The sequence below is a fragment of the Anser cygnoides genome, chromosome 23, assembly GCF_040182565.1.
Source record: "Anser cygnoides isolate HZ-2024a breed goose chromosome 23, Taihu_goose_T2T_genome, whole genome shotgun sequence".
Taxonomy (NCBI): Eukaryota; Metazoa; Chordata; class Aves; order Anseriformes; family Anatidae; genus Anser; species Anser cygnoides.
In genome coordinates, this window is record NC_089895.1 from 1858830 (window position 1) to 1885284 (window position 26455).

The window sequence follows — 26455 nt, forward strand, 5'->3', positions numbered from 1 at the left end:
GGGCCAGGAGTGCTCCGAAACAATCCTGACCTTCAAAACTCACACTCATATGCTGGAAAACCGAGCCTGTTCCCCTTCTCTAGGCAGTAAGACCTCTTGTGGAAGGTCTCAGCCCACCTCTTCTTCCCTCTGACTTCCTTTACATGCTGCTGGCTGTTAAAGTCTAGTCCCCCAGCCTTTCCTAGCAGCCTTTCCTGTTCCAAGTGAGTTAGTTGTCTACCTGTTTCCTTCAGCAGCGTTGTCTTCCCCCTGTCCTGGGCCACCTGTGCTCCTCCCTGCCAGGTCAGCATTTCCTGGGGTTTTGGACCACCACAAAAAAAAGCCTCAGCCCCCTCGTCTGCCACCCTCTTGTTCTTATAGGCTCCCTCTGGTTCTACTCCAACCTCCAGAAACCTAAAGACAAGCCAGGAATGTACAGAGAACAGGCTGGCATCTCATCTGGCTCCACGGCGCACCGAACAGGCTCGGTGTATTTAATGCAGAGCAGCTGCAAGCCCCACCACAACCCTAACTGGATTCACAACATGGAGGGGTCAGCAAGTAGAAGGAGGGAGAAGAATCGAAGCGGTGGAAAGAAGGGCTGTACTCCTGCTTCCCAGACAGAAAGGGAGGAGAGGGAGAAGCCCAAAGAGCAGCATCCACAATGACATCGAGCCACTGCAGGCTGGGAGCATTCAAATTGTCAACAGCCCTGTAGAAAAGGCAGACAAATTCCTGTTTTGTACTTGGGAAGAAGCCAGGTGATGTAATCATCTTATAGGATGATGGCGAAATACTTTCCATTCCAGCAGTAACTCAAGATGTTAAATAGCAGCTACTAAAGTTAAACATTGTTAAATCAGTATGTCAGGATAGCATCTACCTAAGAGTTTTTAAAGAGTTGGCTGATGAACCAGTTGACAGCTAATGTTCACTTTCCACATGCCGTGAAATAGTGCAATGCTTCAGAGAGGTAGGAAAAAGCTATTTGTTAAATGAGGCAGTCGTGGCTATTTTAGGACTGCCACTGCACCACCAGGACCAGTCAAATAAGGATGTGCCAGCTAGGGGATTTGGTCAGCGAAGGATTAAAGGAAGGTAGTAATAGCAGTGCCAATCTATGAACATATATGGGAAACAGATTAAGGCAAATTAGCCTTGTGTGTTTTTTGATGCAATTACAAGATTGGTTGGGAGAGGTAACAGTGTTAACGCAGCGCACCCAAACTTCTGAAGAGCATTTCCCTCGGTAACACACGATATTTTGATTCCGAAATTAGAGGGTCTGCAGACACCATGGGACATATTCAATGTATTAAAACTTGGCTAGCTGATACTGCTACGGTCTGAGATCTAAGCAGGGAATGTGCAGAGAGCAGGTCTGTTTCTACTAGAGCCAACAGATTTGATTCGTGGCTCTGGGCTATTTAGCATTTTTATCAATGACCCAGGAGAAAGCCCAAAGTGTTCCTAATAAAGTTAGCCGATGACATGGAAGTTGTAGTGCGGTAAATACTGAAGGTGATGGGTTACTGATGCACACATGCCTTGGTGAGCTGGGCACCAGCAAGCAGCGTGCATTTCAGTACCAACACGTCAAATCACACCTCTGGGGAACAGGACGCAGGCCACCCCACTTCTCCGCTGGCGGTCCTGCCACGGAGGACAAGGACCCTGCCAGAACAACCCGCTGCAAAGTCATTGCCACAAGGGTTAAAGCAAACCTGAGGTAATAGGGACAGGGAAACCGCAGGGAGGGAGGTGCCATCCTCTCTGGCATTCAAGGGTGGAGGATTACTCTTAGACAGATGAAAGCAGAGTTGTGGGAATGCATGACCTGCTGGACAGAGCTCGCCGGGGTCCAAGTGCCAGGCACAGTCAGGACTGGGGGGGGATTGGTAAGGGGGGAGGGATGGGTAAGGGGGGGGAGCAGGAACAACCACTGGAAGCATTTAACGGGTAATTCTCCTTCTCTGGAAACATTTACATCACAATTGGCTGTATCTGCTCTAGCTCAACCAGGAATGCTTCCTGTAAGAACTTAATTACCCCTAGGGCCTTGCAATTTATTGGCTGGGTCCAGCATTATCAGTTGAGGCCCAGAACCAAAACAGGCATGGAGCCATAAATAGCCCCGTATCTTCAAAACATCACGTACATATGGGACGTGATCACGAGACTGCAAGAACATACCCTTCCTCGGCACATCACGAAGACGCGGCCCCTCTGAGCGCGCTTCTCCAAACTGTCGGCACAGGCCTGGCCCCAGACCGAAACCCAACGCAGCACAGCGGGACCAAGCCCACGGCTGAGTAATCCCAAAGGCTTCTGCTTTTCGAGGTGGATTCAGGCTAGGTCAGCTCGGTGTGGAGGTGGGCTGGTGTGGTGGCACCAGGCTGGGGTTGCTTGTGGAGCTGGACAGGAGCAGCACTGGGCAGGCTGACGACACAACATCCTCCATCCTGGCTCTCCGTGCCAGGGAAGGAGCAGGAACCAGGCTGTGCAGGCTCTCCCCCTGCCTCCCCCCTCATGGTGGGACACGCTGTTGGGCGCTCAGGCTCCCCCCCAGGCATGGCCCTGCTCAACCCTGAGCTGGAGAAGGCAGATGGCAACCTGGATCTTCTACAGACCACTTAGGTGACCAGGTTTCTCCTCTTCTCAGCACGTCACCGGTCTCCCCACCTCACTATTGCTCTGAGCTCCTCTCCTCAGGAATGCCCGTGACCCTAAGGGACGCCGCCGTGCGTCTCACAGCAAGAGAGCCCCACCACCAGCTCCCGCGGGACAAAACCACCCCGTCACCACGGCAAGGCTGGGGCTCCCCACGCTCGGTGCTATACGAATGCAACAAAGAAGAGGCTGCCCACTTCACTGGGCACGTACGCAGAAGCGCCATGAAGCTGGAGGGGAAGAGAGGCTGGAGGTGGAAGCAGGGCCCAACGGCCAGGGCCAGCCCGCGGCTGCCGTCCCTGAGCAGGCAGAGACCGTCACGGGGAGCGTTCGGCCGCCGTCCAGCCTAAGGAGAGGGAGCAGGGAGCACAATGGCTCTGCCTCCTCTGTTGCAGAGCGGAGCCAATGAATAAGGGAGGCAGAGACAGAAATGCGCTTAACGTGCTGCTTGGGAGGGACAGGCGGGGGAGGAGGGGGGAGGCAGCCAGACAAAGAACGGGGAGATGGAGGAAAAAAGGCAGGCGGAGAGCAGGGGAAGGTGAAGCAGGGAGGCAGGAGGACGGGGCCGAGCGCGCAGGGATGCGCACGGAGGCGGCGAAAGGCAGGAGTGTGCACAAGCCCCACGCCACACCGCGGGATGGAGCCGGGGCGATGCTCGGCGCAGCCAGGCAGCCCCGGCAGGGCCCTGCGGGATTGGTGAGCAAGGCCCGGCGAAATGAAAATCTCTTAACCACGCCGAATTGTTAACTGCCCCCAAATCCTTTTGTGCTGGGGCTGCGAGCTTAAAGGAGCTTAAGCTGTTAGATGCATGAACTTCCCCCATAAATATCCCTCGTGTGCGCTGCTGCGAGCAGGCTTGCGCCGCGTTAGCCAGATGAAAAGCCCAGTGGAGAAAACGAGCAGCTCCTTCCAGCGTCTTGCAGCTGCACGGGGCCAGGCTGCCCATCGCTCAGGGTGCCCGTCTCCACCGCGACCCACCAGCAGGGCAGCACGAGTGGGCCACATCCCCCGCGCGCCTTGCCACGTCCCGCTTGGGCTACACCGAGCCGTGTGAGAGCCCTTCACGCTGAAAGCCAGCTCGGATTTGCTTTTGTGTTGCTGCTGGAAAAGGGCCCAGATTCCCTCCCACCCCTCAAAACACGAGGAAACCTGCCGGCCACATGTAGGAGCGAGTTCCCCCGAGCCAGACAGCTCACACGCCGGCCCTGTGGGTGCTGGCACCGGGATGTGATGGGAGCAGGGCTGCAGCCCCGTGGGTCCTTACCCCGGGGAGCTGGGCAGGGGAGCCCTTTTGTCCCAGCTGGGGTCATCGGCCCCCTCCCCAGCCCGCTCACTGCCTCGCCAGGATCTGGGAGAGGACGGGGGTGCCACGGCTGTGTCTCACCACTTCCGTGGGACGGCTCTGCTCCTGTCCCCCGGTCACCCCAGGTTTTCTGTCTGGGGCTGCTGGGGGAACTGGAGGAAGCGCTCCCATCCCGCAGGGCCCCTGGGCCCCCTCCAGCCCCGCTCGCAGCCCCGCAGCCAGCTGCCCCACGGAGACGGCAGGCTGCCGGCCACCAGGTGATTAATGACAGCGGGGAGCGTGGGGCCGCGCGCACGCCAGCACCGGCTGGAGAAACAGCTGCCGAGGTACCGGACCTCCCAAAATCCTGCTGCTGCTGCACAGACAAAGAGGAGACGCGGCCTTTCTCCTGCTCGCTCCCTCTACCTTGGCCCCCCGGCTCCTGCTCCCGCTGCCTCCCCTCGCAGCCGCACCGAGCCAGGCTGCAAGAAAGGGACGCTGCGACGGAGTAGCTGGGCACCCCGCTGCGTTCAGAGGGACAGCCCCGCGGCTGGGCTGGCTCCACGGCTGGGGAGCTGCTTTGAAGGAGCAGCACAACCTCAGAAACTGAAACTGCATCAGAGCAAAGCATTGCGCAGGGCTGGGGCTGCTTGGCCAAAAAAATAATTGAAAAAAAAAAGGGCTGAGATGGAAAAGCTCACGTGAATCATTCTGGCTTTCTTGTGTTGCTGTGAGTGCTTCCCTTGGGCACTGCAAAGCATCCAGCCTCCCCTTGAGGCTGGGATTATCAAAGCTCCCTTTTCATATTGCATTGCAGCAGTGCTCCCCATCCCCAGCACCGTCCCTGCTACAGCTGGAGGGCACTTGATCACCCCTTAGCTCGGTGAGAATAGCTGCTCAGTGTCCCAGCAACACGGGTTTAAAGCAAGGATATTGAAGAATGCCCCAGCACGTCAGGACCTGTAGCTTGACACGAGCAGGCCAGCCACCAGCAGTGGAGGTGCTGTATCCTCCAGGTGAAGCCACGTGGCAAAATGAAGATGTCCATGAAGAGCTTCGCTTCTGAACCTTTGGCCTCAAGAAGTAACTGCTAAATCACTTCCAGATTTTTGAATTTCTTCTCATGCCCTCCTCAGACTCGCCTTTAGTCCCATCCCACTCCTTGCCCCTGTGAAAGGCCCTGTTTCACAGACCCTCCCGAGGACTTGGGGCAGTATAAGTGCTCTGGTTGAAGGGGCGGCATCTTACAACATCTCATACAGTCGAAGCAGGTGCATCCTGTCCACCCCTTGATCGAGACGCCCCACAGAGCCTACAGCAGCTACATGGGCTTGAGGAGAATGCTCCGAGCCCCCCAGATCACAGCAGCACCATGCAGGCCTGGTCCTGCAGGGGACCTCCAAACCCAGCCCTGCTCAAGATGGGCGTTGGGTCGCTCTGATCGCAGGGCCCTGCCGCTGGCAGGGAGATGGCAGAGGGACCACTGCGACTATTCAGCCTGCAGGCCCAGCCGAATGCTGCCAGGGACTCTGCCCCTCTCTGGCGTGGCCATCTCCCCGCTATCAGCACCTTCCCCCTGCTTGCTTGGAGCTGCCCACCCATCCCTTCCTGCAGCAAGCAGAGAGGAGAAGCAGCTCCTTTCTTGCACAGCATCTGAGGCTCCGCGCTGCCTGCTGACGTATCTATAATTGATCTCAGAGAAATTCCAGCTCTGCTCAGTGTGCCGATGCTATCAAAACTGTAATGGGATTTTGATGTTTGGCTGGGACAGGGAAGAAAGAATCGGTTTGCCAAACGCCATGGTTTGCTCTGCTTTGCTTTCTTGGTCCTTTTCTGCAGCTCTCCCACTTCCCCATCTTCATAACTCCAGCAGCTCTGAGCACAGCCACCCAGCACACTGCTAAACACATCATTTTGGCTACTCTCTCCTCACCCATCCTTGGTGCACATGACCCAGTTTCCATCAAAGCAGAGCCCTCCACTTAGAAAGGCAAGGTGGGTGTCCTGCACCCCTTCCTAGGAGGTGCAGAAAAGGTGGTGGAGAAAGTGGGGAAAGGATCACACCGATCCCTACCCCTACGGAGATAATCATTGAGACAGGGGACAGATAAGCTGCCAGCAGGCTTGAGTGCAGGAAGCAGTGGCTGGGACTGTGAGGGGTGTTTCTTCTCCGACCCAGCCCTGAGCAGCCCCATCGCACCTGCCTGGGGCTCTCTGCGCCTGTAGGACTGGCACCGTGGGATGCGGCTGAGCCACACGGGAGAAGCAGGCGCTCCCAGGGTCTGCTTGGACATCTACCTTCAGGCAGGAACCTCTGGCTACGGAGGGAGCTCAGGGGCTGGATTCAGCGATGTTCAGTCTGCAGAAATGAGCCTGGCCACGAGCACCCCACGAACGCATCCAATCCTAGGCCGTACGCACCTCACCAGCAGAATGCTGCACACAACTGGGTCCTTCACACTGCAGGATGTTTGGGCGCCTGGAGCCCCGCTCCCTTTACCCCTGGAGCGGTTCAGCCCACACTGAGCCACAGGATGTAAACTGAAACTAAACCAGTTCCTCCTGCGAGGCCCCGTACCTGTTTCTGTGCAACCGGGGAGGAACCTCCCTCTCTTCTAGACCCTCCTCTTGCTCCCTCTTCCATTCTAGCCCCAGAATTTTGGGAAGGGGGCTGCAGACCAGAGGCACAGCTCAGTGCCACGTGCCATAGCTGAACACACATCTCTCCAAGGCCTGGGGAGCACAAAAGGCGCCACGGACTTGACGGCACCCCTGGACTCGGAGGCTCAGAGGACCCGGAGGTAAGGCAGAGCTTCTGCAAGGGACGGATGAGCCCTGCTCCCTGCAGACCACAGCTGCAAATCCCAAGCACCAACTTAAACACAGCCCACCGCGGCGGCAAGACGAGCACCTGAAGCAAGAACAGAACAGCGGTTACCTCTGCAGACGGTCCCGTTTTCCACCGACTCGTAGCCTGCCCTGCACATGCAGCGGCCGATGGGCACCAGCCACTCGCCGTCCCCGTTGCAGTACAGCTTGATGGGCACATCCACCTCCTCCGCGTTGGTGATGCACGTCCCCCGAGCCGCCACCAGGGAGGTGCTCTCCGCTCCTGAAAGAGTTTCTTGGAAGACAGCCCCATTCTGGATCACACGGGGACACTTGCGGTAGAAGACACGGACTGCGATCAAAGACATGCAGCCTCCGTAGTCCTGGAAGGCCAGGTAGAAACCGTTTTTGGAGACGGGCCCAAAACTGCGCACCTCGGTGTTTATCTTCATCACCCGCCCACCTAAGTCCACCTGCGAGAAGCTCTCGTCGGCAGCAATTGTATCTACCTTCATCCAAGGGTTTTCCATCCAGTTGGGAAAAGTCTTGGTGGCAGAGTCAATGTCTGATTCATAATAGTAGAGATTAAAAGTCTCCTTACAGGAGCCTGGGACGTTAGGGATGCTGCTGCAGTCCCGGACGGAAAATTTCATCTCCACGTGGATGCGGTGTGCTCCTCGCCTCCGGATATACTTGGTCCGGAGCCAGTTGTTCTGGCTGGATTCAAAGACGTTGCACACCTGGTAGGTGCGGATCGTGTTCATGTTCTCGTCGTACCCGCTCACCTCTTCCCACTGCGGACAGGACAAAGAAAGTCAGTGGGCTGCACGGAACCGACGGTCATGGCATTAAATGGGGTTCCCGCCTGCTTTGCCTCTTCCCAGTCCCCTTGCACGCTGAGCGGGCACACTGTCCCCGTACGAGCTGTGCCACACCATGCCCACGCCAGCACGTTGCAGGTGCTCAGCCCCACCAGCACCCAACGCCTCCTTGCCCAGGCACGGTCACGGCGCCAGCACCCACCCCTGCGTCTCTCCATCCTGACCCACCTTGGGCGCTGGTGGCTGCCAGCAGCTCTCTGCCCAGCGCCGTGCTCGATGCCCAGATTTAGGGTAAAACGTCCCCGCACGTGGCCTGGGCGCGTCGGGGCACGGAGGGGCCGTGCACTTTGTCTGCAGCAGTAATGGCTTTAGCAGGGGCTCCCACCAAGCGGCTGCGCAGCGCCGCAGAGGCCTCACAACTGCAGAGCCTCACGGCAAAGTAACACGATGCCTTTAGCAGATGTATTCCCCCCGGTGCCGCTACGGTTACAAACGTGGCAGACAGGCTCTGCTTTCTCAGGAGTTCACAACGTGACTGCAAAACCTCCTGGAGGCTGCAGCTGAAGCACCGGCGCAAGGTGCAGGCAGCATCCCCCAGGGACAGGGTCTGGGAAGGGCAGCTCACGGCCCCCTCCAGTGCTGTCACCGTTCGTGGGATCCCACCCTGCCTCCTCAACCAAGCCCACGCTTCAGGACGTGCAGTAAGAGACGCACACGGCTGGCCAGCAGCCCGGGGGGAAGGTTTATGGGAGCCTGCCTGACCTCGCCACGTATCCAGAAAGGGGGACGCGCTGGGCTTGATCCCTCTGGTAGCCCTCATCCTACAAGGACCGACTTTTTTTGGTGTCCCTCCCAGATGTGTGACACAGGAGCCAGCCCCAAGCCGGAGTGTCCGCTGCCTTAAAAGTGGGCCTGGGGCATGTCCCATGGCTGGTGGCGCTGCAGTAGCATCCTTCCCAGGAAGACAGCTCAGAGTCAGTGTATTTTCCCTGCAAACAATCTTGGGTTTCCCCACGGGAAGGTCAGCCCAGCTCCTCCCAGCTGACTTAACAGCAGCAACCAGCTCTGCCAGCTCTGGAGGGGTCTCTGCAGAGCTCAGGGCAGCTACACCACCACCCTTACCTGCACCCACTCCTGGCTGGCCATGTCCAGATCTCTGCCCTTTTGTCCAGTCCTTCAGGGCTTGTTGCTGTCTCCATCCTTTGTAGGACGGGGAGACACTTCAGAGCAGGTCAGAGATGGGATTTACCCGCTGGGATCCATCAGGATTCCTGTACTGAGGACCCCCACCAAACCATGCTGCTGAACACCCTGGGCAGATTGCACCAGAGAGGTGACCCAGGGAAGGAGAAGGGAGGAGGAAAATCCCTTTCTGTCCTGGGTTTGGCAAGGCTCCATGGCAGCAAGGGTGAGCAAGGGCCCAACCATCAACGGAGCCAGAGGAGAGCAAGCAAATGGGATTCCCCTGCCCCTTGGCCCTTTGTGCCTCCCTCCACCTCAGCTTCCAATGGGGACAGGAGAGAGGTCTGGGAAATCTTAGGGTGGTCTCCGTGGATGGGAATCACCAGACTATACAGCAAAGGAATCAGAGACCAGCCGGACAAGCTCATTCTGCACCAGGCCAGAGCTGCACCACCCAGAGCACCCTGCAGGCTGGACAGGGCAGAGCTGACCCCTGCCGATGCCGACCGTAGGGACTGGGGTCCAGCTTGAGTGACAAACCCCCAGCCAGCTGGAGCAGTTCTCCGTGAACTTGTCCATAAACCTGCTCAAGTGGAAAGCGAGCTGTTTCCCACGCACAAGAAATTCACCGCGCATGGCACAGCCCTGCAGCACCCAGGGCAGGACAGCAGCACCGAGCCGATGCTCCCGGTGCTCAGATCCAGCACCTGTGCCAGCACCAAGGGCTGCGGCAAAACCCCTGCGGGAGCAGAGGCGTCCCCATATCCCCGCCCTGTGGCCAGCAAACAGCTTCACAAGGGCACTCAGGACTGCAGAGAGAGGCTCCCAAGATGAGAGACAGATTGGTTTTTGCACATCAAGGCTAACAGCTGAACAGAAGGCTGTCAGGGAAGATCCCTAAACAGCTCCAACCATTGCTGATTGGCCATGGCTGCAAATCTGCTCCCGTTGTGGGGAGGGAGGGGAGGAGAGCATCCTCTCAAAATGCAGGGGGAGCCTTTGCTTTGTTTTCCAGAAACAAATTTGGCATGCTAGTGGAAAAATGCAGGATCTCTCTGCTTTTTAGGGCGCTGCTGGTGAAGGGGTGAAAGAACCAAGGACAAGGCATAAGAAAACAATTACCTCCCCTGCCCTGCCTCTGTCTCGGCTCTCCCTTGCCTGGACCACTCCAAACCAGCATGTCAGCCACCAGGACACAGGGATGCCCAGTACCTGACCTGTCCCTCACCCTTTCCTGCATGGCCCCAGGGAGGGCTCAGGACACAGCCCGAAGAGCTCAGCACCACGAGGCAGGAGGAGCAGGTGATGGAAGGAGTCTCTGCAGCCTGAGGCTCACGGTGGATGGTGGAGGCAGGGCAAAGGGAGAGCTGTGAACAGCACAGGAGCTCCACAGCAAGGGAAAAAAAAGAAAAAAAAAACACCTATTTGGGCTTTTAGCTTAGAAATAAAACACTAAACAGAGCAGCAATCGGGGGCTTCTTCCAGGTGACCCTGGTTGCACCCAATCTTGCTGAAGCTGCGTCATCCATGGGGACAGGAGGCGACCCCACCAGCAGCACCAGCACCGTGCTGGGCTTCCCAGACAGGCTTCTTCCTAAGTGGTTCCCAGAAGGGATGAGGGACCGAGCAGGATGCCCAGGGCCAGCTCAGGGTGCCCAGCACGGCGAGCAGGGGCTGCGTGGGGCCGCCGGCACCGCTGGCCGAGCCGATCCTGCAACGCCCCGCTCCCGAGCTCCCTTCTCCCAGCTGGGAGAGAAAGTCACCCCTGTGCATCAGCCCCTCATCGCTTAATTAGAAGCTTCTCCCTTTCTCCTCGCTCTCTAATTAACATGCCGGGAACTCAAAAGAAGAAGGCAGCACAATAATACGGAGAGACGGCTTCCAGCAGGCCCAGGCCTCATTACCGCGGGGCTGGCGAGCTGGAAGCAAGGCGTGCTTTACATATGGAAAAACCGCAAACAAGAAAGGCTGGGCGAGGAGAGAAAAAGACTTGACCTCTGCTCCGGCCCATTGTGTGCCCGTCATCTCCCCTCGGCGGCCGGGCTGGAGCTGGTGGGGCGGTCGGGCTGGCAGGCGGGTGCGGGGCTTTATCATGGTGATGGGGGACCGGTGCCGGCAGCCCCTGCGCCCCGGCACCGCGGGTCGGCCAGGCAGACCGAGGAGGCCGCTCTCGCAGGGTTTAATCTCCTCGACAGAGGCTTTTCTCATCCGCTTCTTTTCTTCTGCCAAGCTGGCTCAGGGAGCGGGCTTGCTGTCAGCCCCGGGGTGAGGCCCAAAGGAATGTCTTCATCTGGCCCCGGCCGGGGCTAGGTGCAGGGCAGGATGGGTGCCGAGCCTTCACCGCTGTGCGTGGGGCAGGGAATTGTCTCCGGGGGCTTCAGCTGGCAGACCCAAGGGCGAGCACGACACTGCATCGGGGGGCACAGCTTGGCTCGGGGTGCTATGAGAGTCCCTTGCCAGCCTCACCTTCGCCCCCGCGCCGGCTGGTGGCAGCCAGGGGGTGTCGGGCACCACGGCCCCGAGCTGCTCCCAGCCACCGCGGGCAGAGAGGGGAGGGATGCTCCAAGCATCTCAGCGCCCCACACAAACCCGGTGAGAGACAGAGGTGGCCGGGGCCTCTTCCGTGTGTGCAGAGACACGCTGCCTTGGCCAGGCTCTGGTTTGAAGGAGCTTGATCTGGGTGGCCTTGGGATGGGGCCCAGGGGACTCGTGGTGCCAGGAAAGTGGAGAGGATCAACAATGAGCTAGCAAAGGTCCTGCCGTGAGTTGCTGGGTGTTCTTAACAGCCTTGTCTGGGTCCACGTTATCCCAGGGCCATATTGCAGACATGCACTTTGCATTTTCATTTCAGGACTTTATTTTCAGACAGCTGCTAAGTGTGCAACCTCTCAGGCCAATGCCCTGATCCTTTTCTGCAGCAGGTGATGAGCAATGAGATAACAAGTGAGATTCTGGGGACAAATGATGGTGGCCTTCGCATTTCATTCCTCCTTCTCCCTCATCTTTAACCGACTACAGGGCAGCTTCACAGCGAGTGTAAGTCCCCCAACATCACGTGAGCCTGATGCTGTAAGGTGAGAACTGCCCTTCTTGAACATGGGATAGTTTGGGGAAGTGTCGCCTCCTAGAAAACTACCAGAAGCAGAAATTGTCTTCATTTTTTATACTCTTCCCATCACAACTTTTCATTTGGCCAAAGCACTTCAGCAGGTGCCTTTCACTGAGCAACCCCACCAACGTTCACCTGCGGCCCAGAGACCACAGACCTGGCACGCAGCTCCCGTACAGCAGGAGGATGACTTACCCCCGAGGGAGGATGCACCGTCCAGCCCAGCTCTGCTGTGGCCGTTGTGGAGTCCATCAGCGTCTCTGCAGGAGGAAGGAGAAACGAGGAGTCAGTGTCGGTCTGGGGCTTGAGGACAGTAAAGGAGCAGGAGGAGGAAAGGAGGTCTTCCAGGTCTTGCTCCTCGCCCTCCCTCCATCCCCCTGCTCTAGCCCTACCATTGTTTTTTCCCCCTCTGCCCGTGCCCAGGTAGGTGCAGGCAGTGAGCAGGCAGCAGAGACCGGAGCACTGCGTCTCCCTGCTCTGCAGGGACCCGGCTCCCTCGTTCCCTCCAGTGTCCAGCTGGAGTTTCCTCCTCAAAATCCAAAATCACAGCCTGGGAGCAGCTCTGCAGTAGTGGCCGAGGAGGAGCCCTGGCCTGGACAGGTTCTCTCCATCACCTTTCATTCCCGTTTGCAAAAGTGAGACGTTTTTTTCTCAGCACTGTGCATGGCAGGCAGAATCCTTGGCCATGTAGTAGCCGACAGGAAGGAACAGCACTTCAAGGACTTGCCGTACTTAAAAATTAAGTCAATATTAAAGCTGGTTTTCCAGGCAATTTGGGCAGATGCTGCTACAGCTGATCAGCACTGAACAGAGGCAGAGGATGGCTTCCTAAGCCACGTAGGCAGTGAACTTTCTGGACAACGCTCCTTGTCCTCCCTAAAACTCGTCCTATCTCTTGCACTCATGTTTTTTTTTTTTTATCCTAAATAGCTATTGGCTGGCATAACTACACCAGGCTGATGGCAAGAGAAGGGATGCTTGGGTTATGCCCTGCCAGTACTTTGGGTAAAGTGGGGAAATGTTCCCCAGCCAGGGGAAAGCGTAAAGCTTGCAGGAGAGACTGTACAAGACAATGATTCTGTGGCTAAGTCCCAGGTGATGGCCACAGAAGAAACCCTATCTCTCTGCTCTGCATGGAGAACATGAACCAGCGCTTGATTTGAGCGCACGTGCTCGGGATGCCAACTACATTTGCACGGATGCTGGAAAGCATCCATCGCATGCACAATCGACGCAAACCCGAAATACAGCCTGTAGCTTCCCTTCCCCTGCCCTCCCAATTACTGTGGAACAGGCAAGGAAACGCTGAATTTTTAGGGCTCTCCAGCTCTCAAGAAAAAGCACGTTATGTGCCAGGTGTACACCCACCCTGCCACGGCTTGCTCCCTGAGAGCGCTCCAAGGGGACAGCCCCTATTTAGTAGGGATCTCCAGCCACCAGCCTACAGACCCAAGAGATGGTGCCAGTTCCCCCAGCAGAAGGGGGGGATGGAGAGTTCTTGGCTGCAACCGTGTCCTGCTGCTGCTCCTGGCCACCAAAAACCACGAGCATCCTGCCACAAATTCCCAAAAAGCATCTCCACCTTTTCCACTTTCACTGAACACAAAGGAAGAAAAGACCAGCCTTGTGCAAGATCCGTCATCTGAACAGACAAACCTGGATGCAGAAATGGCAAAATGGTTGTTATTCAGCCTGCTGAGCAGTCCACGGAAATTCTCTTTTCCCATAAGTGAGCTAAAAAGTGCCTCAGCATAGATATGCTACTTGCACCTACTTCTAGCAGTAAATCATTTTCAGGCTGTGGGTTGTTCGTTACTCCTGGTTAGAGCCAGCGGTTTCCAGTTCACAGGAAACCAGCATTTCAAAATTTGGTTTTATTCCAAAAGTAGAAAGCAAAAATAGTCCTTTTCAAATTTTCCCAGTAAGAAAAGTTCTGGAAAATAGCTAGCGCAGAAATGTTGTCATTCAGATTTATGAAATTTCTTTTTAAACTGAGTATTTGTTTACATAGTTTAATAATAGTGTTTATTTTATCAAAGTATCTGGCTTTTTCATTAAAACACCAGTGGCACTTTGATCTAGAAGGAAAACAACATTTTTTGCCCAGTGCTAGCTAGAATCTGCATTACTTAAAAAAATAAAAATAAAAAACTGTATTTGTTAATTTATTTTAGCTATCAATGACAATGATACGTAGTAAACATATTAATAGCAGTGACTGTCATAAAAGAAGATACACTCTAAAACAGTATAAGTAATTCCCCAAATAAAAACAGTATTTTGAAATAATTTGCATTTTTAAAAGCCTTTTCTTTTACGAAAACTTGGTGCAGTGGCAATGTGCCCAGCACATTAACGCAGAGCATTGCCCAGAGCCCTCGCCCTTGCCCCTAACCCACAGCTGAAGAGTTTCCCATCTCCTCTGAGACATGCATCTACCCAAGCTGGCCCAAGGACATTCATCTTCATAGAATCATTAAGGTTGGGAAAGACCTTCAAGATCACCTGGTCCAACCATCCTCCTACCACCAGTGGCACCCACTAAACCATGTCCCCAGGCACCACGTCCAACACAAGCTAACAAGGAGTAGAAAACTGCAGGTTTCCAGCAGGTTTTTCCAAAGGTCAATTACCTACTCCTAAAAAAAAATAATTTATCTTCCATTACTTTTAGTCTGAACTTACGCTGCCAGTTATTAGATTTCCTTTTACTTTCACAAAGACTCTGTTACCCAAAACCTCCTTTCCCTCTTGTGCTGCTTACCAGTGCCAAATGAATCACCTCTCAGCCTTCGTGAAGATAACTAGATTAACTGAGCATCCTTATTCTTTCACTCTAACACAGCTCCTTTTCTTTGGGGCTTCTCTTTATCAACCTTCTTCATTTAGGGTGGACCCCAGGACCGCGGTCCCTATTGCGCACAGCTGTAACATCTCTTTGTGCCCCTTTTTACACATCTCTTCTAGCAAATTGTCGCCCTGGCTAATGTCCAGAAAGCATTATGAGATCAGTTGACATGTCAGCATTTGGCAGTAGTTGCCTGAATTCCGTAAAATTGCGAATAACTGGTCCCCACAAATGAGAGCAAACCTCGTTAGCTGCACTGACTGCAAATGTGCATGTGAAGCCAGGCTGGATTTCAAGGGTGGTGGTGGGCTTGATCCGCCATCCATTGCTGGTTGACCTCAAAACACGCTAACAACGGCCTGCCGCCAAGTTATCTTACCTGTATACCTGGACCAAAGCTCCTCACACCCCCCCCCTGAGCTCGGAGAGGCCATACAACCCTCCAGGGAAGCTCACTGTCTCATCCTTCAGAAGTTGCTTATTTCTAGGCGAGAGAAGCACGTTAATTCTTTTCTCCAGCAAACTAAATCAGGAGCAATGCCCAATATCCCAGCGCGTTCCCCATCTGCAGTGCCTTCCCTCTGCCTCTCTCCCAGACTCAGAGCACTTCAGATCTCCATGGCAAGAAGCTGATGTGGGGGGACAAAGGCCCTGGGAAGATGCGGCCAAGCCATGCTCTGCCATCTCATCCCGAAAACGCTGGCACTGAGCGTGAGCTAGCGATCAATAGACCAGGAAGGTTTAACGTGGTGAGATGAGGCCTTGCTGCCCAGCTCAGCTGCTCAAGAAAAAGGCTGTGGTGCTGCCAGGGCTTACTTCTCCTTCAGCTAGGTGAGATTCTGTCGTTGCAGCTCTGTGGGAGACCGCCAAAGAGGAGTTTGGAAGGTGACTGTGGTCCGTAAGGACCTACGCTGGAAGAAAGCAGCAGCACACGGAGCTCCTTAGCCCACAAGGGAAATTGCAGCTACCGCTTTGCCTGGGAGCTGAGCCCAGTAAAGCAGATGGAAAACAAGGTTCTGCTCTAGCAGGGAAGGTATCCACCTCTGAAGGCCAATCATCGAGAGATGCAGCCCTTGTACCATTTGGATCCTTCCCCGTCCGGGGTGAGCCAGAATCTGGGCAAGCACGTGCTGCGGGAGCAGGAGCTGGGCAGGAGGCCACCGCGGTTCCTTCTGGCCCATCAAGGTGTGATAACCTAGGAGGTGCTCATGTCTGCACCGCAGACGTCTCTGAGCGGATCGGTGACTCACCTCCAGGTCCCGAGATGTCAGCTGTGCACGGGCCTGCTGCAGGTGAAAGACTCCCACGAGGCGTGATAAGCCCCAAGGAACAGGAGCCTACCATCCTCCAGAAGCAAGTCCTCCACACGCAGCAGTCCCAGCGGGGCTCAGCCCTCGGCGTGCTCAGCCCCTTGCACCGATTGTGACCCACGGTGGGTTGACAAGGCAACCCAGCAGCCCTTCTGATCCTACAGGCTGTCCCTATATACCCTATAGACCCTGCTCCAGCCACCCAGCAGGACCAGCTCCCGCACCAGCATCCTGCAGACTACAGAGAGGGACCAATTTCTGGACGGGCAGTCCCAAAACCAATCGCTAGTGCCCTGCAAAGCGTGGAGGGGAGAAGTCGCCTGCTTCGGCCAGCAGATTTAGCAGCTTTGCTCGCTGCCACAGCCGACACTTCCACAACGCCATCCTCCTGGTTTGGCAGCTCGGATGCCACCCAAAAGCAGGGGGCTGCTTGCAGGAAGGTGCAGCAGCAGGCCCAGGCACCCCGGGACCCCCAGCATCCTGCACAGAGCGACCCTCCAGCAGCGACAGTGACGACGCGGAGCAAAATGCCCCCAGGAGCAGCACGGGTGGGTGTCTGGCCCCTGGCCCATCTCTGGTGGCTGGCGATAGCTGCGGCTCCGTGAAACGCTCTTGCCGGAGCAGTATTTTCTCAATATTGTTGTTTGTGTTATTCCCTCCCGCGTGTTTATCTGCAGATTCACATGCTACCCACAGCATTATAAATAAACCTGCAGCTGCTCGAAACTAGCAGACGCAACTCTGGCCTGCTTCCCACCAGAAACCGCACTGCTCCCCACGGGACGGTTAGGAGATAAGTGCCTGTCCTTTTCACTTTGAAGATGCTTTCAATAAGCAACTTTCTGCCAGCGCCGGGGCCCGCTGCTGTCACGGCCTGCCAGGGGAGGCACTGCTGCTTGCTACAAGAGCACGTCAGGGTCTGCGGCCTCTGCCCCACGCTGGATCCCAGCTCGAGCACTTTGCATGCAAAAATACATCACTGCCGCCACGCCACGGCCTCCACGCTCACAGCGGTCACCTGGGAGAGGGGCTCCTACATTTCTGCGTGACCTCCTTGGTGCTCAGCCACAGGTGAAACCAGTGTGGGGGTCTCAGCCGCACCGGCTCGGCCCATCTGGACAGGTCAGGACTGAGACCCGGGAGCTGGGAGGAGAGGACAAGGATCACGGTGGGTGCTGGCTGGGGCTGGGGCCTCCACCACGGGATGCCCAGGGCTGGGGACGGAGAGTGACAGGACCAGGAGACGGTGGCAGAGAGGCTGGAGGGGCAAGGGATTAGCAGGGGATCTGCGCGCACTGCAGACACACTTCTCCATGTCCGGAAAAATAACTTCCATGGAGTTTTGCCAATTCAGACCAATTTAGAACATCTGGACCTGGGTTTCTCAGAAGTCCTGGCAAATCCCTGACATTCGCAGGCTCCAAACTCATCCAGATAAAGAAACAGCTGGACAAATAAATAGCCCCACAGATAGCTGAAGCCTACACCCTCATTTTTCCACCCACAGCTTTTTCCCTTCACCTTTCACTTCTCATGTCAGCTCTTCTCTGAGAGTAGGGCACTCGCCAGTATTTTAATCCTTGTACAATATTAATGCAGGGTACAAGCTTCTAGGCTGACCCAGAATCGCAGTGATTGTGGCCGAGGCTGGATGTGCAAAGGCAGGCAAGAAGTTACCCAGACCTCACTGGTGGAGCAAAGGTGCTGGGAGCAAAGTCATCCCGAGTCAGCCAGGGCAGACACAGCTTAGACTGCACATCACCACCATCTCCCAGAAGCGGGCCTGGACGCCCAGCTAACGCACCTCGTCAGATTAATCCATGCTGGAGTGACGCTGAAGGAAGGGAAGACCCTGGCGCTGAACGAGACTCCGTGCTGGAGCCCAGCAAAACATCAAACTGCTCTGCACGGGCACACGTGCTCGTGAAACGGCGTTTCCAGCCTGGCCTCAGGTGCAGCCACCACATCCCCACGCAGGAGGGGCGGTTAATGAGAAACCCGTCTGTCCCCCGCCCCACGGAGCCCTCGCTGCAGATCTATTTATCCTTCCAGCAGTTGAAAGGCTCCTCTCTGCCTCCCGTGCTTTACTGGAGCCTTATTATAATATTTTTGCCAGCAAGAGCTAAGAGGGGCTGAGCAAACCCAGTGGCCTTTCCCTGCAGCACCGAGCTTTGCTTTGCCTGGCCAGTGGCCAGCGGAACAAACTGAAACCCAATCCCCCCCCGGCCGACCCGCTGGCGCGGTAACAGCACGCTGCATTGTGAGCCGGCGGCTACAGGATATTTTGGATACTTCACTCAGGGATCCACTTAAACTCCAAGAGGGAGAGTGATTGATAGGGAGCGAGGAGAAGCAACGGCTGAGCTGGGATGGGAACTGCCCGCATCCTGCCCAAAGCCCCAAGCCCCCAAGGCCACCCCGGGGGCAGCCGCCCCGTGCTGCAGGAGCAGTCTGTGCCGGCAGTCCCGGCACTGCGAGAACCCAGGCAGAGACAGGTACCCAGTTGTTCAACCCCTTCACCTGGAAAACAGGGTCCAGACAGACCGAGACCTACAAACAGAGGCATCGTCCAGCATCTCCACCTTCCAGAGCACATCCAGTCTCCTCGGGGCTAACAAGGCAAGAAGGGGGAGGGCCGACCCCAGAGATATCATACAGCTCTGGCAAGGGAAAGGTCACACCGCAACCCAGGAGCCCCGCGGCAAACTCCCTCTGCGTCCCTCTGGTACTGGAGGAAGGGCAAAAACCTCAGCTCGGAGAACTGGAGCTCGAGCCTCAGGCAGCCAAAGCTGCGGCCGACGTTTTACCCGGTGCTAAAGCATCAGGCAGCTCACCTGCCCCACGGCGCACACCAGGAGCACTCCGGTGCCACCCTCGGTAGGACGTCACCCCAGGGAGGAGAGGGCACGGAGGCGCAGGAGATGAGGGCCCTGCCTCCCGTCCCGCTCGCTGAACGTTTGTGCTCCTTCCCCAGCGTCGAAGCAGGGACGCAGCCAACTCTTCAGCCCCACGCAGGAGGCTGAAAAGTGCCTGCAAGGGGCTCCTTCAGAGACTGCAGCAGCGCCCGTGAACTCAGCCCTGCTCCTCCTGGTTTGGAAGCCATCGGCCACCACAGGCGCTGCCGGAACACTTAAAACCAGCACGAAGCCCCCCTTCTAAGAGGGGGGTCAAGTCCAGCTCTAGGTCTTGCAAGTCACCCAAGCACGTGTCTTCCTTTCTGGCCACCCAGCTGGCCATCAGCCCGTCCACACACAGTAACGCTGCCAGGCAGAGCGGGCTGCCCGCCCCGTCCACCTTACAGGAGGGGAAACAGTCTGGCCCCAGCCCCTAGGAGGACTGAGAGGGGCTGGGGCTCCGCAAAGAATTCCAATTTTGTGGTCTTTTAGGCTTGGGACTCTGTTGAAGATTCAGGTTAGGCTGGCAAGAAAGGATCACGCTTGGCCTGGCTGCCACTGCCCCGGGGCCATCACTGCACATGCATCCCCGGCCACTCCGTTTCCCCGACACCGGCTGCCCCAGAGGTCAGCAGAAACCTGATAACCCCACCGGGGACCCCAGAAAGCTGCTCCAGCAGCACCAGGGAACGCAGCCCCGGCTGGCAGCGCCTGCCCCAAGAGGAGCCGGGGTTTGTAGGTGGTCTGAGTTCAGCCGAGGGCAGGCTGCCGAGCAGAGACAATGCAGATGCTAAATGCCAGCGAGCAGGGGCCCTCCTGCTGCTCCCGGGAATGCAGTAGCCACACAGAGAAGACACAGATGCAGACATTTAACAGCCATTGCTACTGTCAGCGCTAACGACTCAGTCTCCGCAGTCACACAAACCCCATTGTCTGCAGGACACCTTGCGGGAGGGAGTCCCAGGGGTGAAAAAAGCCTCATCCTTGCCCGCATCCAGCTTTATCCGCCCTGCCAGGATGGGCCCAGCAGACACCGAGACCCCTCCGGGCAGGACACAGCCTGGCCATGTCCCCGTGGCAGCCCCAGGCTCCTCTTCCTCACCAGCAGCCGCAGAGCTTTGGGGCTGGAGGCCCGGTGCCCGTGAGCTGCTCCTGCAGGTGTTTCGGCCCTAGAGGAGCCGGCAGCCTCCACCACCTTACAACAGCTTTACAACATCATAACCTGCTCCTACCGTCATCACAGAACTGTAGGGGTTGGAAGAGACCTCCAGAGATCACCGGGTCCATTCCCCCGGCCAAAGCAGGTTCCCTAGAGCACGTTGCCCAGGTAGGCGTCCCGACGGGCCTTGAACATCTCCTTGAACATCCTGAATGTCATGCCCCAGGGCCAACTGGCACAAGTTTCTATGCGAGTGGAGGGCTACACCATCCAGGCCCCCAGCGCATAGCCCCTCCTCGACACCCAGGCCCCGTAGGATCCTCTGTCCCAGACAAGCATTTGTGCCTGGGCACAGGGCTGAGGGGACCTTAGGACGTCTGGGATGCAGCAGAAAGCCCAGAGACTGAGGAGTATCACCAGTTAAGCAGCACATGCTGGGCTTTTACACGACATCCGTCCCTTTTCCTCGCTAACCTCGTTCATCATCTGATTCAACGAGTGTTGACAGGACCAGGAGGAGCAACATGAGCACAGGGCATGGGTTTTGGATAGCTCTGGCTCCTCGTCCCCGTGGGGCAGTGCCCCGACCGCCCTACCCAGAGTGGGGAGAGTGCACAGCTCAGGTGCGTGCGGTGATCCCCATCCCACCTCCCAGCACCCCTGGCACTAAACGAGGCTTTGTCACCCACGCAGGATGACAAAAGGTGGTGCAGGCTGGAAGCAACTCCTTCCCAGCAGGCTCCGGAGCCCTGCTCAGCATCCCAATTGAGCTGTCCTTAATGGGCTTCAATTTTAATTTGCTTTTATTGGAAAACACAGATGGTCACCCCTCCTCCCCCCACCCGAACATATACAGGGTAATAACATTTACAGGGGAAAAGATATTATCTCCAAAGACAGCCAAAGCTCCAGCGAGAGCCCCACCAGCACACAGCGACACGCAGCTGCGCTGCGCAGCCCCGTGCCTGGCTTGTAAAGGCAGGGCCACACCGAGCACAGGCCCACCAGGGGTGGGGAAAGTGGGGAAACAAGACCAGGGCCCGGTGAGTGAGAGCTGAAGACCAGGCCTAGACCCTGGTGCCTCCGAGCAAGCCTGGCAGTGCCAGCACATCAGCCTGGTTAGCTTCTTCCCCGACCAGACCCTGCCAAACGATGTCAGGGGGTGCCCACGGCAATCCTCTCCTTGCAGTGCTGCTGCCTGGAGCTGGAGGGGCTGCGCCGGTGGTCCCATCCCAGCAGAGCCAGCCCCTGTCTGAAGGGCCCAGCCGGCTCTGAGCACCCACGGACCCATCCAGCTGCCTCTGAGCACCCACGGACCCCACCGGCCGCCTGCAGCCAGGCTACAGCAGGCAGGATGAGCCCAGTCGCAGGGAGGAGCTGCTCCCGAGACCACACAGCCTGGGGAAAGGAGAAACCTGCCATTCTCCCCGCATCCTGGCAGCAGCAGCTGGGCTGGAGAGCCCCCCAGCACAGAAGGAGCACCCAGCAGCACCTGACTTGTGCCTGAGCACCCAAAAGCTGGCGCCTGCGGGTGCTCCCGCTCCTCCAGCGCTGCCAGGCCCATCCGCACTGAGCCCAAAGGCCGGGGTGATGAGGGGGTCCCGGGCCCTTTCACAGCCCCAGGCAGCCGAAGCACAGGGTACGCAGCCGAGCGGGGATGCTCTCCGACGCATGTTTGGCTCCGTGCACCTACCTGCCAGCCAAGCGTTCCTGCTTTTCACTGTTTTTACTGACAGGCTGTAAATTCGCTTCTGGTTGGCAGCCCCAAGTGGGAACAGCTTAAGAGGAACCACATGGGCAGCTGCAGGCTCGTCTGTGCCAAGCTGCAGAGGGGTGCGCCGTGCCCCCCAGCTGGCTGCGACAGCAGGGGCCTCCGGGCTGGGCTCCCAAACCACGGGGAGCCTCTCCCCAGGACAGACGCAGGAGCTCCCAAAATCCCTGCCAAGGGGCTGGCGCAGCGCTCTCGGTCTGAGCTCCCTCTAGCAGGTCCCGAGGCTAGAGAATAAGGCAGCATCTCTCTGCAGCCCCCTCGGTGTCCCTGGGGGCTAGCGCACAGCCACACCAGAAACGTGAACCCCGCATCTCCGCAGGCCCCACACCACCGATAAAGCTGCGATGGAGACGGCAGCTGTTAACAGTGGGTATTTTTAGTGAGCTGCAAATGTTTCCTCCCCGGGGAAAACCCTATCTTCGATACCTCACCACGGAGAGGGCTTCCTCTTTCATGCACGGGTAATTCATTACACACTCGTCTAACCTCCCTTGTCAGCGCGTCGAACCAAGGCGGCCACCCCGCCAGCGGATGGCACGAGGCTGGCGCTGGTGGTGACCCTGCTCTGGAAGGGATGTGCTCCATCCATCCCAGCGCCGCCGGCCCAGCAGAGCCGCCACGGGATCCAGGTGGCCTCCCTCTGCAGCACGGGCAGGAGACAGCAGAGCAGACGGGATGGGGAGGACGGACTTCCCACGCAGAGGTCCCTACAAAAGCCTCTTCCTCACTCCACCAGCACTCCTTTTCTCTCTCTGAGCCGCTTCTCTCGGAGCACAGAGCTCCCTGGACGCTCTCGGCCAGCAGCAGCACCTGTGGATGAGCGGGCAGAGCATCATCTTGTACCTGCCCAGGAAAAGAGCAGGTAGCAGCAGGATGATTCAGTCCAGCGTGTCTGAATCAGAGGGACAGCATAGGCGACACCCAGCCACTGGCACTGCGAGGAGGCAAACGCCAAGGACCCTCCTGGTGAGCAGAGGTAGGATGCCCAGGGCAGCGTTCACCAGCAGAAAACCAAGCTGCACACACAGGACAACCCCTAGGAGCTCTCTGTGCTGGGCCCACCCAGAGACACCACGAGATGGAGAGGTGAGTGCCTGGGAACGGGGTGGAAAAGCGCAGCTCCCACGCAGATCAGCTGTGGGACTGCCGGAGGAGCTCACCCTCAGGTCCTTGCCAGCCCCATCCAGTGCCTCCTTCCTCCTCCTCGGCCTCTCTCTGTCCTGGCTGGGTCCCCGCTGCCCCCACGTGCTGGCCTCTGCCTGGCCTGCTCCAAGCAGCCTCCTGGCACCAGGGTCTGTGCTCACGTCCTGCAAGGGCTTCCCTCCCCTTTACACACCCCATTACCTTCCCTGCCACTATATTCAGCTGCCCTATCTCCCACTCCCTGAGTGCACGCGGCAAAGCCAACCCCACCTGCAGCATCCAGACACAGCACTGCCTCATCCTGGGGAGGGAAGGTGCCCAGAGCCCCAGCACCGGCTCAGCTACAGCCCCTGCCCTGGGTATAAAATCCCAACGGCCCAGGAAATCCAGCTGGCTGGGGTGGGGGTTAGAAGGGGCAGAAAATCCCCTCCAGGGCCAAAACCTCTGCTACAATTTGCATCAGCAGCCACGGAGGGGAATGTGCTGCAGCAGAGCTGCCATACCCTGCAAGGGCTGCACTGCGAATCTGGGGTCTGGAGACCAACACGGCAGTGGGGAGCGCCCGTGCTGGGGGGTTTCTGCAAGTCTGCAAATCAGCCTAAAGCAGAAGCCAAGGGACTACGAAGCAGCTCTGCCCGATGCAGGCAGGGACCCTCCCCGCCGGGGATGGTGGAGAGCACACGTTGGGGCCTCACACTGCCGCTGAGAAATATTCCCGGAGACGCTACCGCTTAAAGAGGCTCATTTCCAACACACACAGAAAACCCGCAATCAATGTGGGCAATCACAACGCAGACCTCATTTTGACAGCTGAAGATGAGCAGATCAATGAACCAAAGATGAGCAGTTGCCTAGGTACAGGCAAACATAATCTGATCACACATATGTGGGAACAGATTTTTGCACCCACCAATAAGAAACACGCTCGGAGGTGTAAAAGGGGCAATTTCCAAAAACTGAAAGGGATTATTAGCAAAAATTGATTAGGGGGAAAATGTAAACAAAAACAATGAAGAGTAATTAGAGCTAGCTTAAGAAGGCTTGGCCAAAATCTCATAAATCTGCAATTATAAAAGAAGGCGTCCTTAGTTAAAAATTGTCTTGGCTTTGAATAAAAGAAAAAAAATGTAGTAAAAATAAACATATTGTATAAATAAAAAGGGGGAAGTTGGCAGCAGTAAATTAGCAGCTATAAAATGCAGACGGTTGCTAGAGGAAGTTAACGTATCAATGAAAAGTACACTGTCGGCAGAGGTAAAGGAGAGAAAGGGGAATTTTTAAATACATCAAAAGCAAACGATATCAGAGCTATGGAGAAGGAAGTTCACAGGGACACACGAGCGTGAACTCATGCAGGGAAGGCCCAAGTTCCTGGTGCACCCCACTGCCTGTGCCCGGGGGGGGCAGCGGGGGACCCAGCTCCTGTGCTGCGGGATTTCCCTGCCGCCCTAAACGCTGCTCCAAGGTCGCTGTGACCCTGCCCCAACCAGGAGGGACGGTGTCAGGGCCACAGGAGCAAGTTTGGAGGAGCTTCTTGGCAGCGCCACGACGCACAGGGCAACTATCTGTTCTCAAGGAGCCCCTTGGTGTGGGCAGCGCATCCCCCGCAGACCCGTGGGGAGAGGGCAGCCCCCAGCACCAACAGCGCTCCTCTCTCATTCGACATCTTTTGCTATAAAGAAGCCAGGCGTCAAGCAGGGACAGAGCAGTCCAAGATCTGGGAAAGTTTTCATAGCATCCCACGGGGCTTATGGAAAGGAAGCCTGGGCTGTGGGTCCAACTTCATCCCCAACGCGAGACCCGGGCCGCAAGGGCTTTGCTGAGCTGAGCCTGGGAGACCTCCAGGGATGAGGTCTGTGAAGTAATACGGGGACCTCCAGTTGCTCATAAAGCCCTTCCCAGACCAGGAGAAAGCCCAAAGCACGTGGTTCAGGTGCTGCCTGCAGAGAAGCAATGGTTGCCCTCCAGGTGAATGGCTGCAGGAGCCATCCTGGCCCTCCAGGCACGACCTGATCACCAAGCCCTAACCCTTCGGCTCTGCAAGAGCCGTGGCAGCTGCCAGGACAACTCAGCCAACGTCTTGGCATGAAGACGAGTCAAACCAAAGCGGCCTTGCAGCAGCACGCCAGAGAGACGCCTGAGGCATTAGCTGAGCAGCCGGGAAGTAGGACAATATGGGAAGCATCAGGGAGGGAGAGGACGGGGGGTGAGAGCTCTGCAGACCAAAAGGAAGGAGCCAAGCAGCTCAGCCCGGTGCTCTCCGCTTCCTTGCTCTGCGCCTCAGATGCTTTGTGAAGTGGGTGCAGCAATGGGACCCCTGTCCCAAAAAAGCTTTGAGGATAAAAGCAGCGGAGCTATCAGCACAGGTATTCACAAGCATTACCTAAGAGTCAAATCCAGAGCAGCTTGGCAGAGCTCCGGAGAGGGGCACAAGGAAGCGTTCGCCCAGCCCTTCGGAGGGGAAGGAGCGTGTTCCCTTGTGAGACTCCCTTCAGCATCTCAGGTGGGCTCACAGCTCCACTGTATGCCTCCCAGTGCCTCCACACAGCTGTGCAGCAGGGGTATCGCTCCTCTCCTATGGCTGGGAGCAGGGAGCCCTCCCCACCGCCTGCCCCAGGAGAGGGCCGGTTCAGAGGAAAGCAGTGAGCACCAAGCACCCTGGCCCCTTACAACACCTGAGCTCACCGGGTGATCAGGCCTGAGGGTGGAACAGCACGGAAAAAAACGCTGAGGGGCCAGGAGAGCAGCAGGATGGACGGTATGGTGGGAGCAGCAGCGCCTGGAGAATTTAGGGGTTGGTTTTAGCCTGACACTGATCAACACCTCTGGACCTCCACGTGACAATGAAGCGACACCAGAACAGTCGACCCAGAGACACACACTCAGTAGCAAACTTGTCCCGGCACCTGAAAACGCCTTGAGGAAGCAGTGTCCTCAGGACCGTACCTGTGGCACCTTCCAGCCCCCCAGGCCTCAAGCACAGGACACGCAATGGGGACTGTATGGGATCCACGCCACCGCTCCTTCCCCACACACGAAGCCTCCACATTGCATCCTCTGAGCCCCAAAGGATGTGAGGACAAACACGGATAGCCTCGCAGTGCTTACCACTTGCTGCCTGAGCCTCATAAAAGCAACACAAATCCAAAATATAGTGTACAGAGTGACCGAGGCGTTACCTGACAGCCTCCTCAGCCTTGACACAGGAAATCAGGCAAAAAGTGTTGTGCGGAGAATGCACCATCCCCTGAATTCCCTGAACTCAGCACGAAGCAGACTTAATAAATCAATGTCTGCAGCAGGAAGACACATGAGGGAGCAGCAAGTTCATCCTCCCCTTGCTGTTGCACTGCAGATGATCCTTGAATCCCACAAGCGAGATGGGAAGGGATCCCTGGAGGGCCCGAGTCCCATCTCCGGCTGAGGGATGCACCAGACCTACGAGAGCAAAAAATGAA

At 56.9% G+C, this 26455-nt stretch overlaps 1 protein-coding gene across 2 annotated transcripts in view; it reads right to left on the reverse strand.

Moving 5' to 3' along the window:
- The window catches only part of EPHB2 (EPH receptor B2), a 135327-nt gene that overhangs the window by 81570 nt on the left and 27302 nt on the right, over window positions 1-26455 (reverse strand). For both annotated transcript variants that reach the window (XM_066981888.1, XM_066981887.1), the window contains exons 2-3: window positions 12068-12132; window positions 6870-7554 (exon numbers count right to left, since the gene is read on the reverse strand). In XM_066981888.1, the coding sequence (XP_066837989.1) occupies window positions 6870-7554; window positions 12068-12132 (750 nt within the window). The remainder of the gene's footprint in view (window positions 1-6869; window positions 7555-12067; window positions 12133-26455) is intronic.